The following is a 15,348-nucleotide window of genomic DNA, read 5'->3' on the forward strand; positions in this document are numbered from 1 at the left end:
TAAAGAAAAATAGCAGCATATTTAATACACCCTTGTATAACTCTTTGCATAGACAATAGTAATGGCTCTGATTTAAAACTTTTACCCAAAATACAATGCTTTTTATATTTTTGTATATAAATATCTTAGATGAATATATTAGAAGAAATAAAATAGAACAGGTGACCCCCCAAAAAATGCCAAATCCCCCCCAAAAAATTCAGTTCAAAGAATCAAAAAAACCATTTGGACACATTAGGCAAACAAAAGTTTTGATAACAATCTTCAAATATTTGACACAAAGAGCCAAAAAGTAAACTCAAAATTTGTTTTAAGTGCCTGCCAATAAAAAAAAAAATACAAACAGAAACATGAAATTTTTCGAGCTCTGAACACCTAAAAAATGTTGAATTTTGTTTTGACTCATCCTTTTCTTTGAAGACAATTTAATTTAACCAAAAAAAATTATGACATGTCTTTGTCAAAAAGTATGAAATTATTTGATATTTTCATGGAAGAAATTTGACTTATCTTTTTGGTCCGCTTCAACTTTCACAAATAACCTGACCTACGTCTTGGTTAGGGTTATCAATAACACAAATACTTTTTTGTTCATTTTAGAGTGACCAACAGACTTAGCTCAATTATAGAACTTAATTTCATAAAGCCTGTAGGATAAAAACAAAATTAGCACGAAAACCTGTGAAAAAATTGGTTGGCAGTTGAAATATCACAAGATTTAGATTGTTGTGGTTGGTATTCAAATCATTTTTTTACTGTAGGAAATAAACTTTCTGTTTAAAAGCCTCAGGAGGATAAAACTAATTTTGTCATTTTGCAAAATCTAGACTCGGTGGGTTAAAAAAGCTCAACAAACAAAAAATACAAAGCAAATATAAGTTACCAGTTAAAATAACACAAGGTTTAGGTTGTTGTGATTGGTATTCAAACCATTTTTTTTACTGAAGGAAATAAATTTTAACAGCTTTAAGAAGATAAGATAAATTTTGACATTTTGCAAAATCTAGACACGGTGGAAACAATTCTCAGTAAAACAAAGTACGAAGCAAATAAGTTACCATTGACATATCACAAGGTTTAGGTTGTTGTGATTGGTATTCAAATATTTTGTTATTACTGTAGCAAATAAATTTTCTGTTTAACAGCTTCAAGAGAGCATTTTTTGAAATCTAAACTCGTTGGGTTTAAAAAGCTAAGCATTGAAACAATCTGTGCAAAGCAAGCATGTCATAACTCTGGTACCTGACAAATTTTTGCTTAGGGAATACATTTTTGGGTAAAACAGCTTTTGAGTCATAGATGAGTCTTGAGGTTTAGTGAGGTTTAGCCTCAGTGATATTTTATAATCATAGGATTATTAATTTCTCGAGTAAACAAAACAGCTTTCTGATGGCGTCCAAAACATACAAACCTATTACACTAACAATGTACCGATTTACTTCTTAATCAAATGTCAGACTATACTTTTTTGGTGATGTAACCCACAACTTGTGGGCGGGGGAGTACAGCAGCCGATTCCACGAAACGCTAGGATTAATCCTACATATCCCGTTAGGACTGGTGAGTAACTCATCCTAACTTAGGATAGGTTCAATGTGGCCGTAGCATTTATGAATGGAACTTAACTCGTTCTAAGATTAATCCTAAGTTCGGAAAAGTTTGGTGAAATAAACAGCTGGTAATTAAGTTAGTATGAGCCAATTATATAAAGTACATTTTTTTCTTGACCTCTGACCTTCCAAGGTCCCTGCTGTACGCTCGCTGACCTCTAATCTACCCCTTTTGGGGCGGGGCATCATCAGGGGGGAGTAGTTTACGACAGTTGCTGCCCTTGCACAGTTGCAAGAGGATAAGGCGTTTGTGCATATCTGCTAGCTTAGTTGGTGGTATAGATTTGATTGTGTTTGTTAACTGATGTGGATCCTTGACTAGATCGTAGTACTCCTGGAACGACTGTTGGGGAAGAATATCATTATTATTATTACGTAGGATTTGAAACTTTGCATGGTGGAAATACGATATAGAAAGGTTTGCGATAACACCATTTATCTTCAAGGGCGCGCTAATCCTCCAATCAGATTCGCAGAATGGAGTGGTGATAAAAACCTATATTGCACGGCTAATATCACTACCATGCGTATTGTGTGTTCTATGTCACGCGCCAAGTTTGCTTGAAGATAAATACGTTATCACACACGCGCTCGTGGAAATACAGAAAATATAGCGCGTCTGCGTCCCATATCCAACTCTTAATGAGTTGGGTTGGTTCTGAAAATCTTCGGCCTTGTTGGATATGGGACACAGAAGCGCTATATTTTTCTGTATTCCACTCATGCTTGTGTGATAACTTATAGAAGAGGTAATCTCTTAATGAGTTGGGTTGGTGCTGAAAACCGTAATATTTTAATAACAATATTACTAAGATAGTGTTATACCTCATGGTCGCTGAATTCACAGTACACATAGTCGGTCTTAATGTTCATGCTTCGTAAACAGCCATATGTGTTGTTCTGACAATCTTCACAAACGCAGTTTGGTGAGCATTGCTGTATTGTTCCATCATAAATATACAATGAAATAAACAAAGTAGTCAACAAAGTACAAATAAGGAAAGACTGCTCGCACTTTCTCATGATGGGAGACATTTTTTTCTACACCTTGAGTTGAAATTTGAACAGGTTTGTAATGAAAGTTTCTGTTTAACAAATGAAGCTCTTTCTGGAATCCTTCAATATGTGTCAATCTGTTGGTCTCTGGTAAGATTGGTGGCAAAACTTGCAAAGGCTAGATTTAATCTTTTGAGAAGTAGCGGCAGGGGTAATGCCCCACACCTTTTTCTTCGCCCCTCTCTCAACACACTGAAAACGAGTACTTAACAGAATACTTGGTTTGAATGCAGTTTGCCCATTATTTCAATATCTTCTTTTGTTTTAAAACAAACTACACTACCTTTGATCTGTATTTTCCTTCCTTTGCCATTAACAGTTTTGATAAATCGGACTTAAGATATTTGATTACCCCCCTAAAAAACATGTCTTTACCCCTCTTACATTGCTCCTTATTTCACCAGATTGTAATGTTTTGGGGTGTTTTTTTTTTTTTTTGGGGGGGGGGGGGCCTGTTATTTAGTTCCCAAATCAAGATGGTTCAATGTCCACCACATGAAAAAATGTAAGCAGAACAAAAATGCCAAACAATATAAATACCTCGCTGTCACTAATTTCACAGTACATTGTGCTGATGCCTGGGCTAATGGAGCGTACACATGAATATGTGTTATTTTTACTGTCCTCACAGACGCAGTCTGGTACGCAGTTCTGATGGATTGAAGCAAAGCGTAACGAGCAGCAGCACAGCCATGGATACATGAATTAAAAACAGAAATATGAATAAATGAGAGCAAGACAATCAAATCAGTAAAGGAAGTTAAAGGGACACAATGCCTTGGATCGGGCGAGTTGATCTATGAAAAGCATTTGAAACCCTTTTGTTATGAAAGACGTTTTAAAAATAAAATATAATGATCCACACGAAAGGGCATGGTTTTCCTTATACGTTGTGAACTAACATCACGCCAAGTTGTTAAGTGAATATATTTTTTTTTAAAGCATGTTAAGTTTTGAAAACTGTTTGTAGAAGCGTGGATAATGGGTGTGAAGTTCAACTAAAATCATGGCTTTTTAGTATACAGTGAATGTTAAGGTATAAAAAGCGATGTTAATGGCAACAGACAAAGCAGCTTAGCCTGTTTATGAGATTTGCGCACAGAGACACTTACTGTACAGAAGTTGGTATTTTTACAACCAAAATCACCCTTTGGTAACCACTCTCCTTCGTGTTCAACCAAGAAATCCCTAGCGGGCAGTACCAGTATTTTACTCCGACATTCCCCCTGTCAGAGTGTTGGAGAAACGTTAAATTCTTCTTGCATAGTTCTTTTTTTGCTAAGTAGCCATCCAGGCTATAATTAAACTACTGGATTTAACTTGCTCCCAGCAAGTTTTAGCAGCCCTGATTTTAAACATGTACTGTCATGTATCACTCTGATGCATTAATGGTAGCAACCACAACCAGTATAATACGCAATTAAAATTACACTCAAACACTCAAAAAAAAATTAACACATTTAAAAATGTACTGTTCACACAGCATTTTATACAACTAGGTTGCACAGATTTAAGAAGCCCACAGAGCAAGTTGAGAGGTGGTGTTTACTAGCCCCTATCAGTTTTTACTAGACAACTGGGTTTTTCTCCCTTGGGAAAAATCAAAAAACTTTTGATGTCTGGCTGTGCTCTGTGGCCATAATTGGTTGATGTGGCTGGTTGGTTGATGTGGCTGGCTGCCAAAGGCGCCCTTTACAATTCAGCTCTTGCAAGTTTAAAGGATGAGTAGCCTCTCAAATTATTATTACTAATCAAACACTCAACAACAACAACAAATATCAAATACCGTGAGGAACTCCGTTTTAGGACAACCAGGATAACCATTTGGATAATATTCTCCGCTGTGTTCGATGAGAGTATCACGATTTGTCAGCTCAACTACATTAGTCGTGTTCGGGATCTGTAAAGGAGAACAGTTTATCAAACTTTTAATCATTTCTTCTTCTTTTTAAGTGGCTGATATGACGGTTGAGATAATGGCGTGTCGCAGTCTAGCGGTTAAAAGTAATCAAGCTCTGGTGTTTCTGATCAGCAGAGTGTGGGTTCAAGTCACAGTGCTGAAACCTGTGTCCTTAAGCATGACACTTAACCATGATGCTTCGTCCTTCGGACATCACATAGGTCACGTGTGCTGTGTAACGCATGTGTAACCCAGTGCACTTATTGACGAAGAGAAGGGGTTCGTCACGATGTTCCTTGTTTGATTGGCAGCTTAATGCGGCACAGCACCCTATGTAAAATGAGTATATAGATCTTATAACTCAAAAGTAGGCCCACATACCTTGCAGGAAATACTGTTTGTTAAAGTGTTAGCGTCACTAAGTGACAGATATGCGCACTATATAAGAATCCGCTATTATTATTACTCTAATTATTATCTACAGACAAGACTTTATCAATACTCACCAAAATAGGTACCAGTGAAAGCCCATCAACATCTTCAGGGGCTGGGTCACCAGCTAACTGTATGATCGTTGGCATGATATCAATGTTAAGCGCAGGGCTGTCGGTAACAGAGCCTGGTTTGATATTAGGACCACGAATGAGAAGAGGTACTCTGATGTCAAACTCATACAGTTGGCGTTTGTCCATTGGAAGCGAGAACTGACCTGAAACGTATGGAAAACAAGGTTATAATACAGCAGGAAAATAATTGCAGGCTCCATAAAGAGCAGTGTGATCCAACCTTGCAAATCCGTTGTGAAAACACACACATCAGCAACTCTTTCAAGTTGGGTGACTCTTTCTATTAATTCTCACCTAGATGATATCCATTATCCGATGAGAAGATGATGTAGGTTGAATCTATGATCTTCTGAGTCGTCAGTGTGGCTACAATACTCTTCACCATGTCATCCACAGAGAGAAGTGTCCTCCATCTTACAATTACAAAAAGAATATACTCTTAAAAAACACATTTGAATCTATGAATAAAAACTGAAATAAAGAGTTGTGTCCCCCTTAAGTTGATCCCTCAATTTCAATTCAATTCAACAACATTTATTTCCATTTCACAATTCCATTTCAAAACAGAATACACTATTATATAATGGTAGGAATAGGGCAGAAAGAGTGCATTGGAGGCAATTTTGGTAAACGTTTGCTTGATTTGGGAATGCCATACAAGACAAGACAGACAAACCTTCAAAGGACGATAGTTACTCACTAGATAACATAGATGGCCACTTTTTCAAAGATTTGCACAGCGAAGTAATTTTTTTTTAGGGACACGAGACGTAATCTTTGTTACATGTCAATTTCAAGGGTAAATATTCAACTAACCTTTTTCTGAAGACATCATCGAGTGTACTGATAGAGATTTTAGACATTGGGTTGGGTGCATGCCTAATCAGCCAATGTTTGTCCTGGGGGATAATCAAACTTAAAATTAGTTAATGCAGTTTTGACTATCAGGGCCTAATTTCATAAAGCTGTTAACCGGCAAATTTGTGTGCTTACTGTAGCAGAAAAATTTGCATAACCATTAACATATTTCACCACGATTTCTTAAGCAGAAAAATTCTTGACGCGCATGCATGTTCACCATGGAATAGCAGTGTTCTGTCACTCGTGTGCTTACCATGGGTTAGCGAGCTTTTACCCTTGCTTATATGCGAAACAGCTTTGTGAAATAAAAATCCTACTAAGGGACGCTCGGTAAACACAAAACGGCTGCTTATATGTTTTATGAAATTGGGCCCGAGTGTGATATTTGACAATAGGAAAATCTTACGTAGTCCCATGGATGGCTAACTTCTGGTTTGGGTCTATGCAAATCAAATCAGAAATCAGATAGCCATAGCAAGGTCATTTACAAACAACTGAAACAATCTTGCTTAGCAGAATAGGGTTACCAGCTAAAAGTAGCATAAAGTATTGTAGTATTGTTGGTACTCAGTACTTGAGTTCCATATTTGTTTCTCTTCTATGACTACTTCAAGCTGAGAACCACTACTGCATAACGCTTCTCCGATTCAAATTTTCTACACCTTTTCTTTGGCAGTGAAGTAATAGTTTGCATATTAGTTGTCAGTTTTATTTTGATTATTACTTGATATCATTAATAACTACATAGTTTAGTTTAACTATTTTCTTTGTCTATTCTGACCTTTCCAGCAACATTAAAAGTTGGTCCTCTCGGGGCGGAATTTTTTGTGAAGTTCTGTTCATATTGAGGAGCGGAGTCGAAAGGGGCGTGGGCGGCCGGTGTGGACACCATAGCAAAGAAGGGCGGGGTCGTCTCACTCTGCTTCTTCAAAAACTCATTTGAACGCCTGTTCTGTTGAAACAATCAAGGAAGCATTTACACAAAATGTTTTTGATGATTTGTAGTTGAACAAAGACAAAGTTACTAGAGCAGGGGTGGATTTCACAAAGAGTTGAGACTAGTCTTGTCTTTAGGACAAGTTACACATCCTAACTTAGGACTAGCCTTAAGTTTTTTAATAACTCCTACAGAGTACCATGTTTGTGAAATCGACTCCTTGATTTGAACTAACAACCTCCAGATTACCGTGCCGGCACTCTACCAACTGAGCTATCTAGCCCCATGTTGGTGTTCTCCCTATTTTGTCAAGATATGTTTCAGTTCAACTTGAAAATTATAATTTCCTCTGGGAATCTGAAGAAAAATGTGAAAAATGTTTTTATCTGAGACTACGATGAGATAGAAACTTACAATGAGATCTGTCAAGTAGTCCTTGGTGTAATCGTCACCGTGTTCTTCAGCTTTACCGTTCACTGACAGAGTGTAGTTGTAATACACAGAGTTCTTCACCTAGTCGACAAAAAAGAGAAACAAATTATAATCACCTAACCTTTAATAATAATAATAAAAAATAATCGCTTATTTACACCCGAGAGTTGTCTCTAAGCGCTTCCAACATTAGTACCCCTGGTCACAGGGCCATTTAATTCATTCATTAAACCATCCCGGCATCCTGGGGAGTATACAGCCTGTGCTGCCAAATATGTAGCGCACTGAGCTAACTCAATCAGCTAATAATAAGACTAAAAATTAGGCCAACTAATAACAAGACTAAAAATGTGGAAATAAGAATACAAATTAAATTGAATGCCTACTCACCAGGCCATTCCACTCATCCCAGCCGGGCGGTACATGTGCAACTCCCCCAACTTTAGTGACTCCGTACTACAAATCAATAAAAACATGAAAAACAGGAATCAGAAAGTAACAGCTTCTTAGATTTGTGAGGGTCTCCAGTCACAAATGCTTTGGCAAGATCCAGTTGGTACCTGCTGTCACCTCACTAAAAGTGATGGACTTGACATTCTTGTAAAAATACCGTGACAGTTTGTTGATTATTATTATTTTTTGTATATAGGGCATTTCACAATAAACCGTATCAATGCGCTTTACATTAGTCCCCTGGTCATTTGGCCAATAACATCTCTCTTAATCTTTCTCAGCTCCCAATAGGGAGTATACAGCCCCAAGCTGCCGATGGCTTTTTCATTCACAATATCAACCTCTACCCTCGCAGGTACCCATTTATACCCCTGGGTGAAGAGAAGCAATTATAGTAAAGTATCTTGCTCAACGACACAAGTGTCACGACCGGGATTTGAACCCACACTCCGGTGACTTAGCATCAGAACTTGAATTCGGAATTTGAATTCTTAACCACTCAACCGCGACACTCTAACTCTAAAGTTTCTTGAGGTATGATGTTACCTTATCAACTTACCTGATTGAGATATTTCCCTGCAAAGAATGTTGAATATCCCATAGCTTTAAGGTACGTTGCAATGGTCTTCTTTTCTGGACCATCCTGCCACGCCTTGCTGTTACAGTTGCCAGATATGGAGTTATTCACTGCGTTGTGGTTGTGAACGTAGTTCCCTGTTAGAATACTGGATCGACTTGGACAACACAAAGGGCTGGTTGTAAACTGTAGAGAAAGGATTAGCATTGAAATTAGTGTTTTTAAAGCTTTGCTCTGTACAACGTTAAACGGTTCAGAATATAATGTAATGAAAGGATACATCTCTTTAGCAAAGGTCACAAGTGCGAGTTTTGCCACAGCAAAAAAACAACAATAATGTATATTGATTTATAAAATTTGATCAGATTAGTAAAAATCACTGACAAATTATAAGTTGCCACTCCAAAGAAAAAACAAAGGTGTGAAGGTCTTTTTGTAAAGCAACATCTGTGCCAATCCGGTTATCACACTTTTGTGCAACTCAAGGCTGCCTATAGAACATGTTTATAAACAATAAAAAGGCCAACACAGCTCGAAGGACATTAGGTCTGGCACCTTTTGATGAAGTGCAAAATTATACTAAGATTGTTCACAAGAAAACAACCAAAGATGGCTCCAGAATGATATAAGACAGATATTTTGGTCAATGCATGCCTGTTAGTATTATGTCATAAGTTATCTGATGAGTTGGGAACAAAAATGTCGTAAAAACATACAAAAGTTGAAAATACCGGAACAACATATATGGCATAGAGGCCATGGCCTATGATGCCCCAGTCTTTGACAAAATGAAAACGGCCTTGCCCTTTCAAAGATAAAAATCCAGGGCCCAATTTCATAGAGCTGCTTAACGGTCGATTTTGTGCTTAACGGGTGCACCTAGCAAGTTTTTCATTTCATAGCCTTGCTTAAGCAAGGTTTTTTGCTTAAAACGGCGAGGCAAGCATGCAAAAAGGGTCCTTAAAGCAGAGCTGCCAACATTGGTTTTTGAAAATCAGGAAGATTTTATTTTTAAGTCAGAAAGACTCAATCTCAGCACGCGTCACGACGATTTTTGCAGACATAAAAACCAATATTCATGTACAGACATATACATTTGAAATATTACTAAAGAATATTGCTGTTTATGTTTTAAATGTTTTGCACATGTTTCTAGTTTTGAAGCACTGTCGGGTAACATTCGTCTAAAAAGAGGACCAGCATGGTCAGAAGATGCAACGTTTAAGTTATGTTCAATTATAAACCCTGTGAATAAAGTTTCCGCCTTTATTATATTGATGTCATCAGAGCCCGATTTTCTAAAAAATCTGCAATGCCTAGCGTGTTGGATCGTGCTGTTGCACTACTGCAATGTTTGTCGGAATCTATGTGTCTCAATATGTCGTTTCGTCCGCCGTATTTCACAGATACCTCTGAATTGCACGTAGTGCAAAAGGCATGGTTTTCATCCTTTGATGATTTCTTTATACAAGGCCATTCTTTGTGGTAGTCTTCTTTGTATTTTTGAGCGTATTTAATTTTCTTCACCGACTTACCAGTTGCTCTGCTGGGCGGCGCCATTTTGCTTTACATTCCCAACCACGTTCCCAGTGGTGTACGATGTAGCAGCGTCATTTGCTCGATCGTGGGCAGTGCGTCGTAACGATCCCACACGAGTATACGCTACTGTAAGTGCAATCATCTATTCCAGGGGTTAGTGACGAGAGGTATCGATATAGCGCGCTACCCATGGTGGCGAGGTTGATCAGTGCGTGCACATGTATGGATGCGCAGAAGACGAAACTACGGTTACAACAACTTTTAACAATTAAATATGCACGCGCGCAAACGTCATACACACACGGGCCACGGCGGAGGGCTAGGAAATTCGTCAATTTTATTATTTTTTCATTAACAGGTTGGGGATCCGGGAGATTTTGACTGCTTGCGGGATGACGGAAGATTGCCGTCAAATACGGGAGTCTTCCGCAAAATCCGGAAGAGTTGGCAGCTCTGTTAAAGCCCCATTGCTTAAGCACCCTGTTTAAGCGCCGGGCCCAGTTTCAAAGAGCTGCATCCCGTAACGGTCGATTTTGTGCTTAACGGGCGCACCTAGCAAATTTTTCATTTCATACCCTTGCTAAGAAAGGTTTTTTGCTTACATAGGTAAGCAAACAAAAAGGGTCCTTAAAGCCTCTGTTTTGCTTAAGCACCCTATTCACACAGCGCATAGTGCAACACTCATTGCAAACGATGTTATTGTGCCGGCACAGCGGTGATTGTACGTGCGTTTGTATGGTAGGTGTAACGAATAAACGAGTGTCTAAAATGCTTCAGAATCATGCTGTACAATGTATTATCTTCTTGTTTACTTTCAAGTTAGTGTGTAAACCTTTCGAGGGGCACTTTGAACCTTTACAAATAATACATATCAGACACAGAAGGTGATGAATTTTTTTTATCGCCACTCGAGTGCACTCCGCATTTATTTCGCCCGCCATTTTGTCAGCACCTTCTTCTTTTTCGCTTGAGCAAACGATCTAAAATGTTGCGCGCGCAGTTTGTTTATGTGCTTAAGCTAGCAACCGCTGGTGAAATAGGTTTACGCTTAACCCTTTCAATACCACATTGTTTATTGCAAGCGCCGAACCGGATACCGCATTGTTGACAAAGGTTACAATGCTGTGTACCGTATTTTTTCACACTAAAAAATATATAACGCAATTTGCAGTGTGTACTGTTTTCAATCTTGAATTTCTGTGGGAAGACATTATTTTTTGGAAAAACTTTGTGCATGCAATTTGTAGCATATGAAATGACCTTTCCTACGATGTCAAATTTGTATATTTATTATCTTAATTTTGTTTGCAAGATTTCTGGCTAAAACGACTTACTTCTATTTTTATTCAGGATTTCTGTCTCAAGAAAACGAAAAGATTTTCAACCTAATTTTCCTCAAGAAAAGTTTGTAAAAACTACTCAGAAAATATAATCGTTTTTATTATAAGCTTCTATTTCCATTTGTACCAAAATCGGAACCTATTTTGCTGAAAAATCTTTTCTGTTTTGAAAGTGTTCAGCCACCACGGTCACTTCGACCAGCACGAAATTGGGCCCAGGTCTGAGCTGGTTAGGCCTAAAGACTCACCATGTTGTTAAATGTCATTCCTTGCTTGCCAATGAGACTGACTGTATTCACCAACGGGGTCTGGAAAACAAAATTAAGAATGAAACTTTGCATCTGTCTCAAACTGCACTATACTTAAAGTTAATCACTTAGAAACCAAGCAAGTCACTTGTGAACGAGGTCATCACAAATCTCGATCTGTCACTGTCTAAGATTGTTCAATGATGTTAGCTTTTATTATTATATCTTTCTGAATGAAAGAACCCACAAAAGGGGCTATCACGGTGACCCGTTACTGCCTGAAGATACCTGTGCAGATTAGATGATGAAGAAACCTCAGTTTTTAGATGTGGTAGAAGAATTTACCACTGCAGTCGAGTAGGGGCTGAAAAGCTTTATGTATGGCTCTATTGCAGGATCATACCATAGAGGTATAAAGGCAGGATAAAACTACTGAGTCAGAGCTGCCAACATTTACATCTTGCAATCAATCAGAATCAGGGAGATTTTGTTCAACAATCAGGGATATATTTAGAATTACATTCAACATTAAAGGGAAACAGTTTCCATTATAATCAGAGAGATTTTCAAATGTATTTATCAAAACATTGGACATATTATTGGTTTATTTTCAGGAAACTCTGCAGAATCAGGACGAATTGGCAGCTCTGCTAAGCCAACCTGAATTAAATGTTTCACAAACATCTTCTCAGAGTTGTGGTGGGGGGGGGGGGTAGGGAGTTGAAGGTTCACATACCATTCCACCCATTGTTACGTCTTGATCATCCGTCAGGATAAATACGATATTAGGTTTCTTTCCAGTCAATCCACAAACTAACGTCAGAAGAGAAACCCAGATGAGTGCACGCTCAATGAAACCCATGATGTAGCAGTAAGGGTCGTTGAAAGCTCTCAGTTGAAAACCAACAATACCTGAGGATGATTAATCACACGTTTTTACTTTATAAATAATAATAATAGTTCATTAAGGAAGGAAGAGGTAAAACCAGTATTCCCATTTCCTTCTCACATGCCACAGCGTCTTTCATCTATTTGCCTCAATGATTTATAAGTTAATAAGAATAACCTTTACATTACATTTATTTTTACAAAATGGGATCTCATTGAAGGTAAATTAGACACTATATTATTTCATATATATCAAATGAAAAAGTGGTGGCGCCATACGGAAACTTTCCAATAATAGTGAAAAAGAGAAAATTTGACCAACCAAACTCTTTCCCATTGTTTTGTAAAGTAAAATCATTGAAGTTTGTGCCATTGCATTGGAGGAAGCAAACAAATCCAGCTGCACACATCTATTCTTTCTTAATCTTACCCAATCTTAGCCCCATAAAATTGGTCAAATCCACTCAGATATAGGAGTAATTCGAAACATGGAGGTATCCAATATTTATGGCTACACACATCTGTGATTCATTCTGTGCTTGTCTGCGTGTGTGTGTGTGGTGCATCATAGAGCAAGGAAGAGTGTGACCATGGTGTGACTGACTGACTCGACTGTGTGGCGAGTTAGATAAAGCTGTTAATTATTACGTAACAAGATGACCATGATTAATAAAACATGGACGACGAGGTAGTTGGTTGGATTTCTTCCTCATGATTAAACAGCAGGGATGGACAACAACAAGAACAAACGTACCTTGGAAAACTGATCACTTATATGACACAAATGTACAATTATTACCTATGTTGATGGTTGAGAGTTAAATTAAATGTTCGTCGTGTCGATTTGTTACAAAACCTTTTTCGAACTTCCACAACCGACAACAAGGGATGCAAAAAATCGCCATTTTCTAATCCATCGCAAGAGCAAAAGCTTGCATGTTTGATAGATCTCTGAAGAATTTCAAGTCATTTAATTGACTAATTGATTCCACATACGTGTGTACTGTGATTTGAGCTGAGCCTACCTCCACTGCGATTGCACTTCCTATCTTTATAGCCTACTGTACAAGTTTTACTCTTGTGTGAAAACAACTGCAATGGTGCCGCCGTAGAGTGCTGTGTGTAGATCAGACTATAAAATCGTTCGAGCGCGACTCTACGCCTCCCCTGCTTATGCTAGATGGACTGCACAAGTCTACGTCTGCGGTGCTAGACTGGTCAGGTGACTTTGTCATGTGACTTTGTCATGTGACAAAGCGCGTGCGCTATTAGCAGGGCATGACGAGTTTTTAAGAATTCAGATGTCAAATTTAAACTTACTTGTATGTTATGAATGTTCTCATTTTGCTTCCGCATGAAGAACATGACCAACGAATCATGGCGAATGGGTCGTTTAGTTTCCCCAAAAGTTTAAATCTGAGAATCGTTTCTGTTCACACGTTTCTCATGTGTTTTCCAACGCAATATTCTGCTTATCATGCATGCGGCTCCGGATTGCATGCTCCCACCATATTTTGAATGAAGTTCACCAATCAAACAGATAAATAAAATACTTTAATTATGCCATCATGCCGTGAAAAAAAAATATAATCAGCCTTTTGAAAACTGACTCTTGAGATTTACCATGGCGGAAGGAAAAGCTAGATGTTTACTTTTTTTTTCTTTTTTCAGAGTCCTTTTAGGCTTCGGCTTTGGATTCGGCTCAGGCTAGCTTGGCCCCACGGTTGTTGCTGTGCATACGCTATCAGGGCTTCAGGCTAGTGGACGGAGCCTGAAGCCGAATCCAAAGCCGAAGCCGTAAATTCTAAAAGGGCCTATATGAAACAGTAATAATTTCAAGCAAATGTTAGAGGGCGCTATTTAAACACACCGTTAAGTAAACTAACCCACAGTCAGACCATAGCGGGCGCTGTTCAAGGGCACCGTTAAATAATTATACACGCCACACACAGCAGGCGCTTGTGTGACACTGGTGGGCCCTAATGGCATGAATGGAACCAGTGAATAAACTTGCAGCGACGTAACATACATTGTTTGGTTGCTGATGAACATTATTATGGAGTCCGGAGCCCGAAAGTAATATTTCATTAGCTTTTAATGTACAATTTTATTATGGTGGATTTAAAGCTGTTAAAGTTTCAAGTCTATAACAAAAGCAATTTAAAAATTGAATGGGAAAATATCTTGTTAAATCCTTTATCTACGGTTAAATCCCCCCTAAAAAACTTACATAAGAAAAAATCTGACTGAAAGCATAGCATTTTGTTCCTGTCGTCAACCTGTTCGCTGCAGTGATGAGATTATCGTCTGCTAATAGCCCCTTTGATTTAGGTTAATTAATCCGTTACAAGTTTCGACCAATCAAATTCTACAGATATACTCATAACTTCTTTCAGAAAACCGCATTAAAATAGGGCAACGGGACTCATTAAATGTCACATTATACGTTGAAAATGGTTAATCAAGTATTTTGTATTAATATTTTAAGTAACTATTAATAAATAAGTGCACAAATTTTACTTAGTTTCAGGCAGATGTTTTTGGGTGGAACGCGGATGAATATCAATACATTACTTTTTATCTTTTCTTTTAAACTTTTACCTACGCCACCAGCGCAGACAACATCGAGGATGCCACATTTGACCAAACTTGGCGCTTACGTCACAAACTAGCCGGATTTCAAGGAGGAAAGTCTTGTACGAGTTCTGGTCCAACCAAAACTAAATTAACAGTTTAGAAACGCATTGTGTACCTTGAAATGTCTTCTGGAATTCTGTTATTCAACTCGGCACAACTGGAAACTTTTATTTTTGTGACTCAAGACACTTTGCTGCCGAAAATGATAAAGTTTCGATGGAGCATCTCTTACATGCTGAAAGGGCTTACCCCTGAAAGGCACCGGCATCACCACGGACAAGACTGCCGTGACTGTGTGTGGAGG

General features: G+C 38.2%; 1 protein-coding gene across 7 annotated transcripts; it reads right to left on the reverse strand.

The window, feature by feature from the left end:
* LOC117306844 (N-acetylglucosamine-6-sulfatase-like) lies at positions 1-13,561 on the reverse strand. Of its 7 annotated transcripts, none has more exons than XM_033791389.1 (14): positions 13,433-13,561; positions 12,256-12,431; positions 11,520-11,579; positions 8,375-8,578; positions 7,753-7,818; positions 7,345-7,443; positions 6,775-6,945; positions 5,949-6,031; positions 5,427-5,545; positions 5,073-5,275; positions 4,453-4,566; positions 3,779-3,892; positions 2,436-2,546; positions 1-1,953 (listed from the first exon to the last, which is right to left on the reverse strand). In XM_033791389.1, exons 2-14 carry the CDS (start codon positions 12,379-12,381, stop codon positions 1,774-1,776), a joined length of 1,650 nt encoding a protein of 549 aa, XP_033647280.1. In that variant the 5' UTR covers positions 12,382-12,431; positions 13,433-13,561; the 3' UTR covers positions 1-1,773. The 7 variants fall into 7 exon arrangements, with proteins under 7 accessions (XP_033647280.1, XP_033647281.1, XP_033647283.1 ...); XM_033791390.1 differs by having other exon boundaries at positions 13,404-13,551; XM_033791392.1 differs by lacking the exon at positions 13,433-13,561 and adding an exon at positions 13,207-13,393.
* Between the last annotated feature and the right edge of the window lie 1,787 nt (positions 13,562-15,348).

Source organism: Asterias rubens, chromosome 2 (genome assembly GCF_902459465.1).
Source record: "Asterias rubens chromosome 2, eAstRub1.3, whole genome shotgun sequence".
In the NCBI taxonomy this organism is placed as follows: Eukaryota; Metazoa; Echinodermata; class Asteroidea; order Forcipulatida; family Asteriidae; genus Asterias; species Asterias rubens.

Bases quoted from the DNA above. Each gene is read 5' to 3' on its own strand.
- LOC117306844 (XM_033791387.1), bottom strand. The intron at 6,946-7,344 runs GTAAGTTTCTAT...TTGTTTCAACAG, and splicing joins ACTACTTGACAGATCTCATT to AACAGGCGTTCAAATGAGTT. The intron at 6,032-6,774 runs GTCAGAATAGAC...ATTATCCCCCAG, and splicing joins CTTTTAATGTTGCTGGAAAG to GACAAACATTGGCTGATTAG.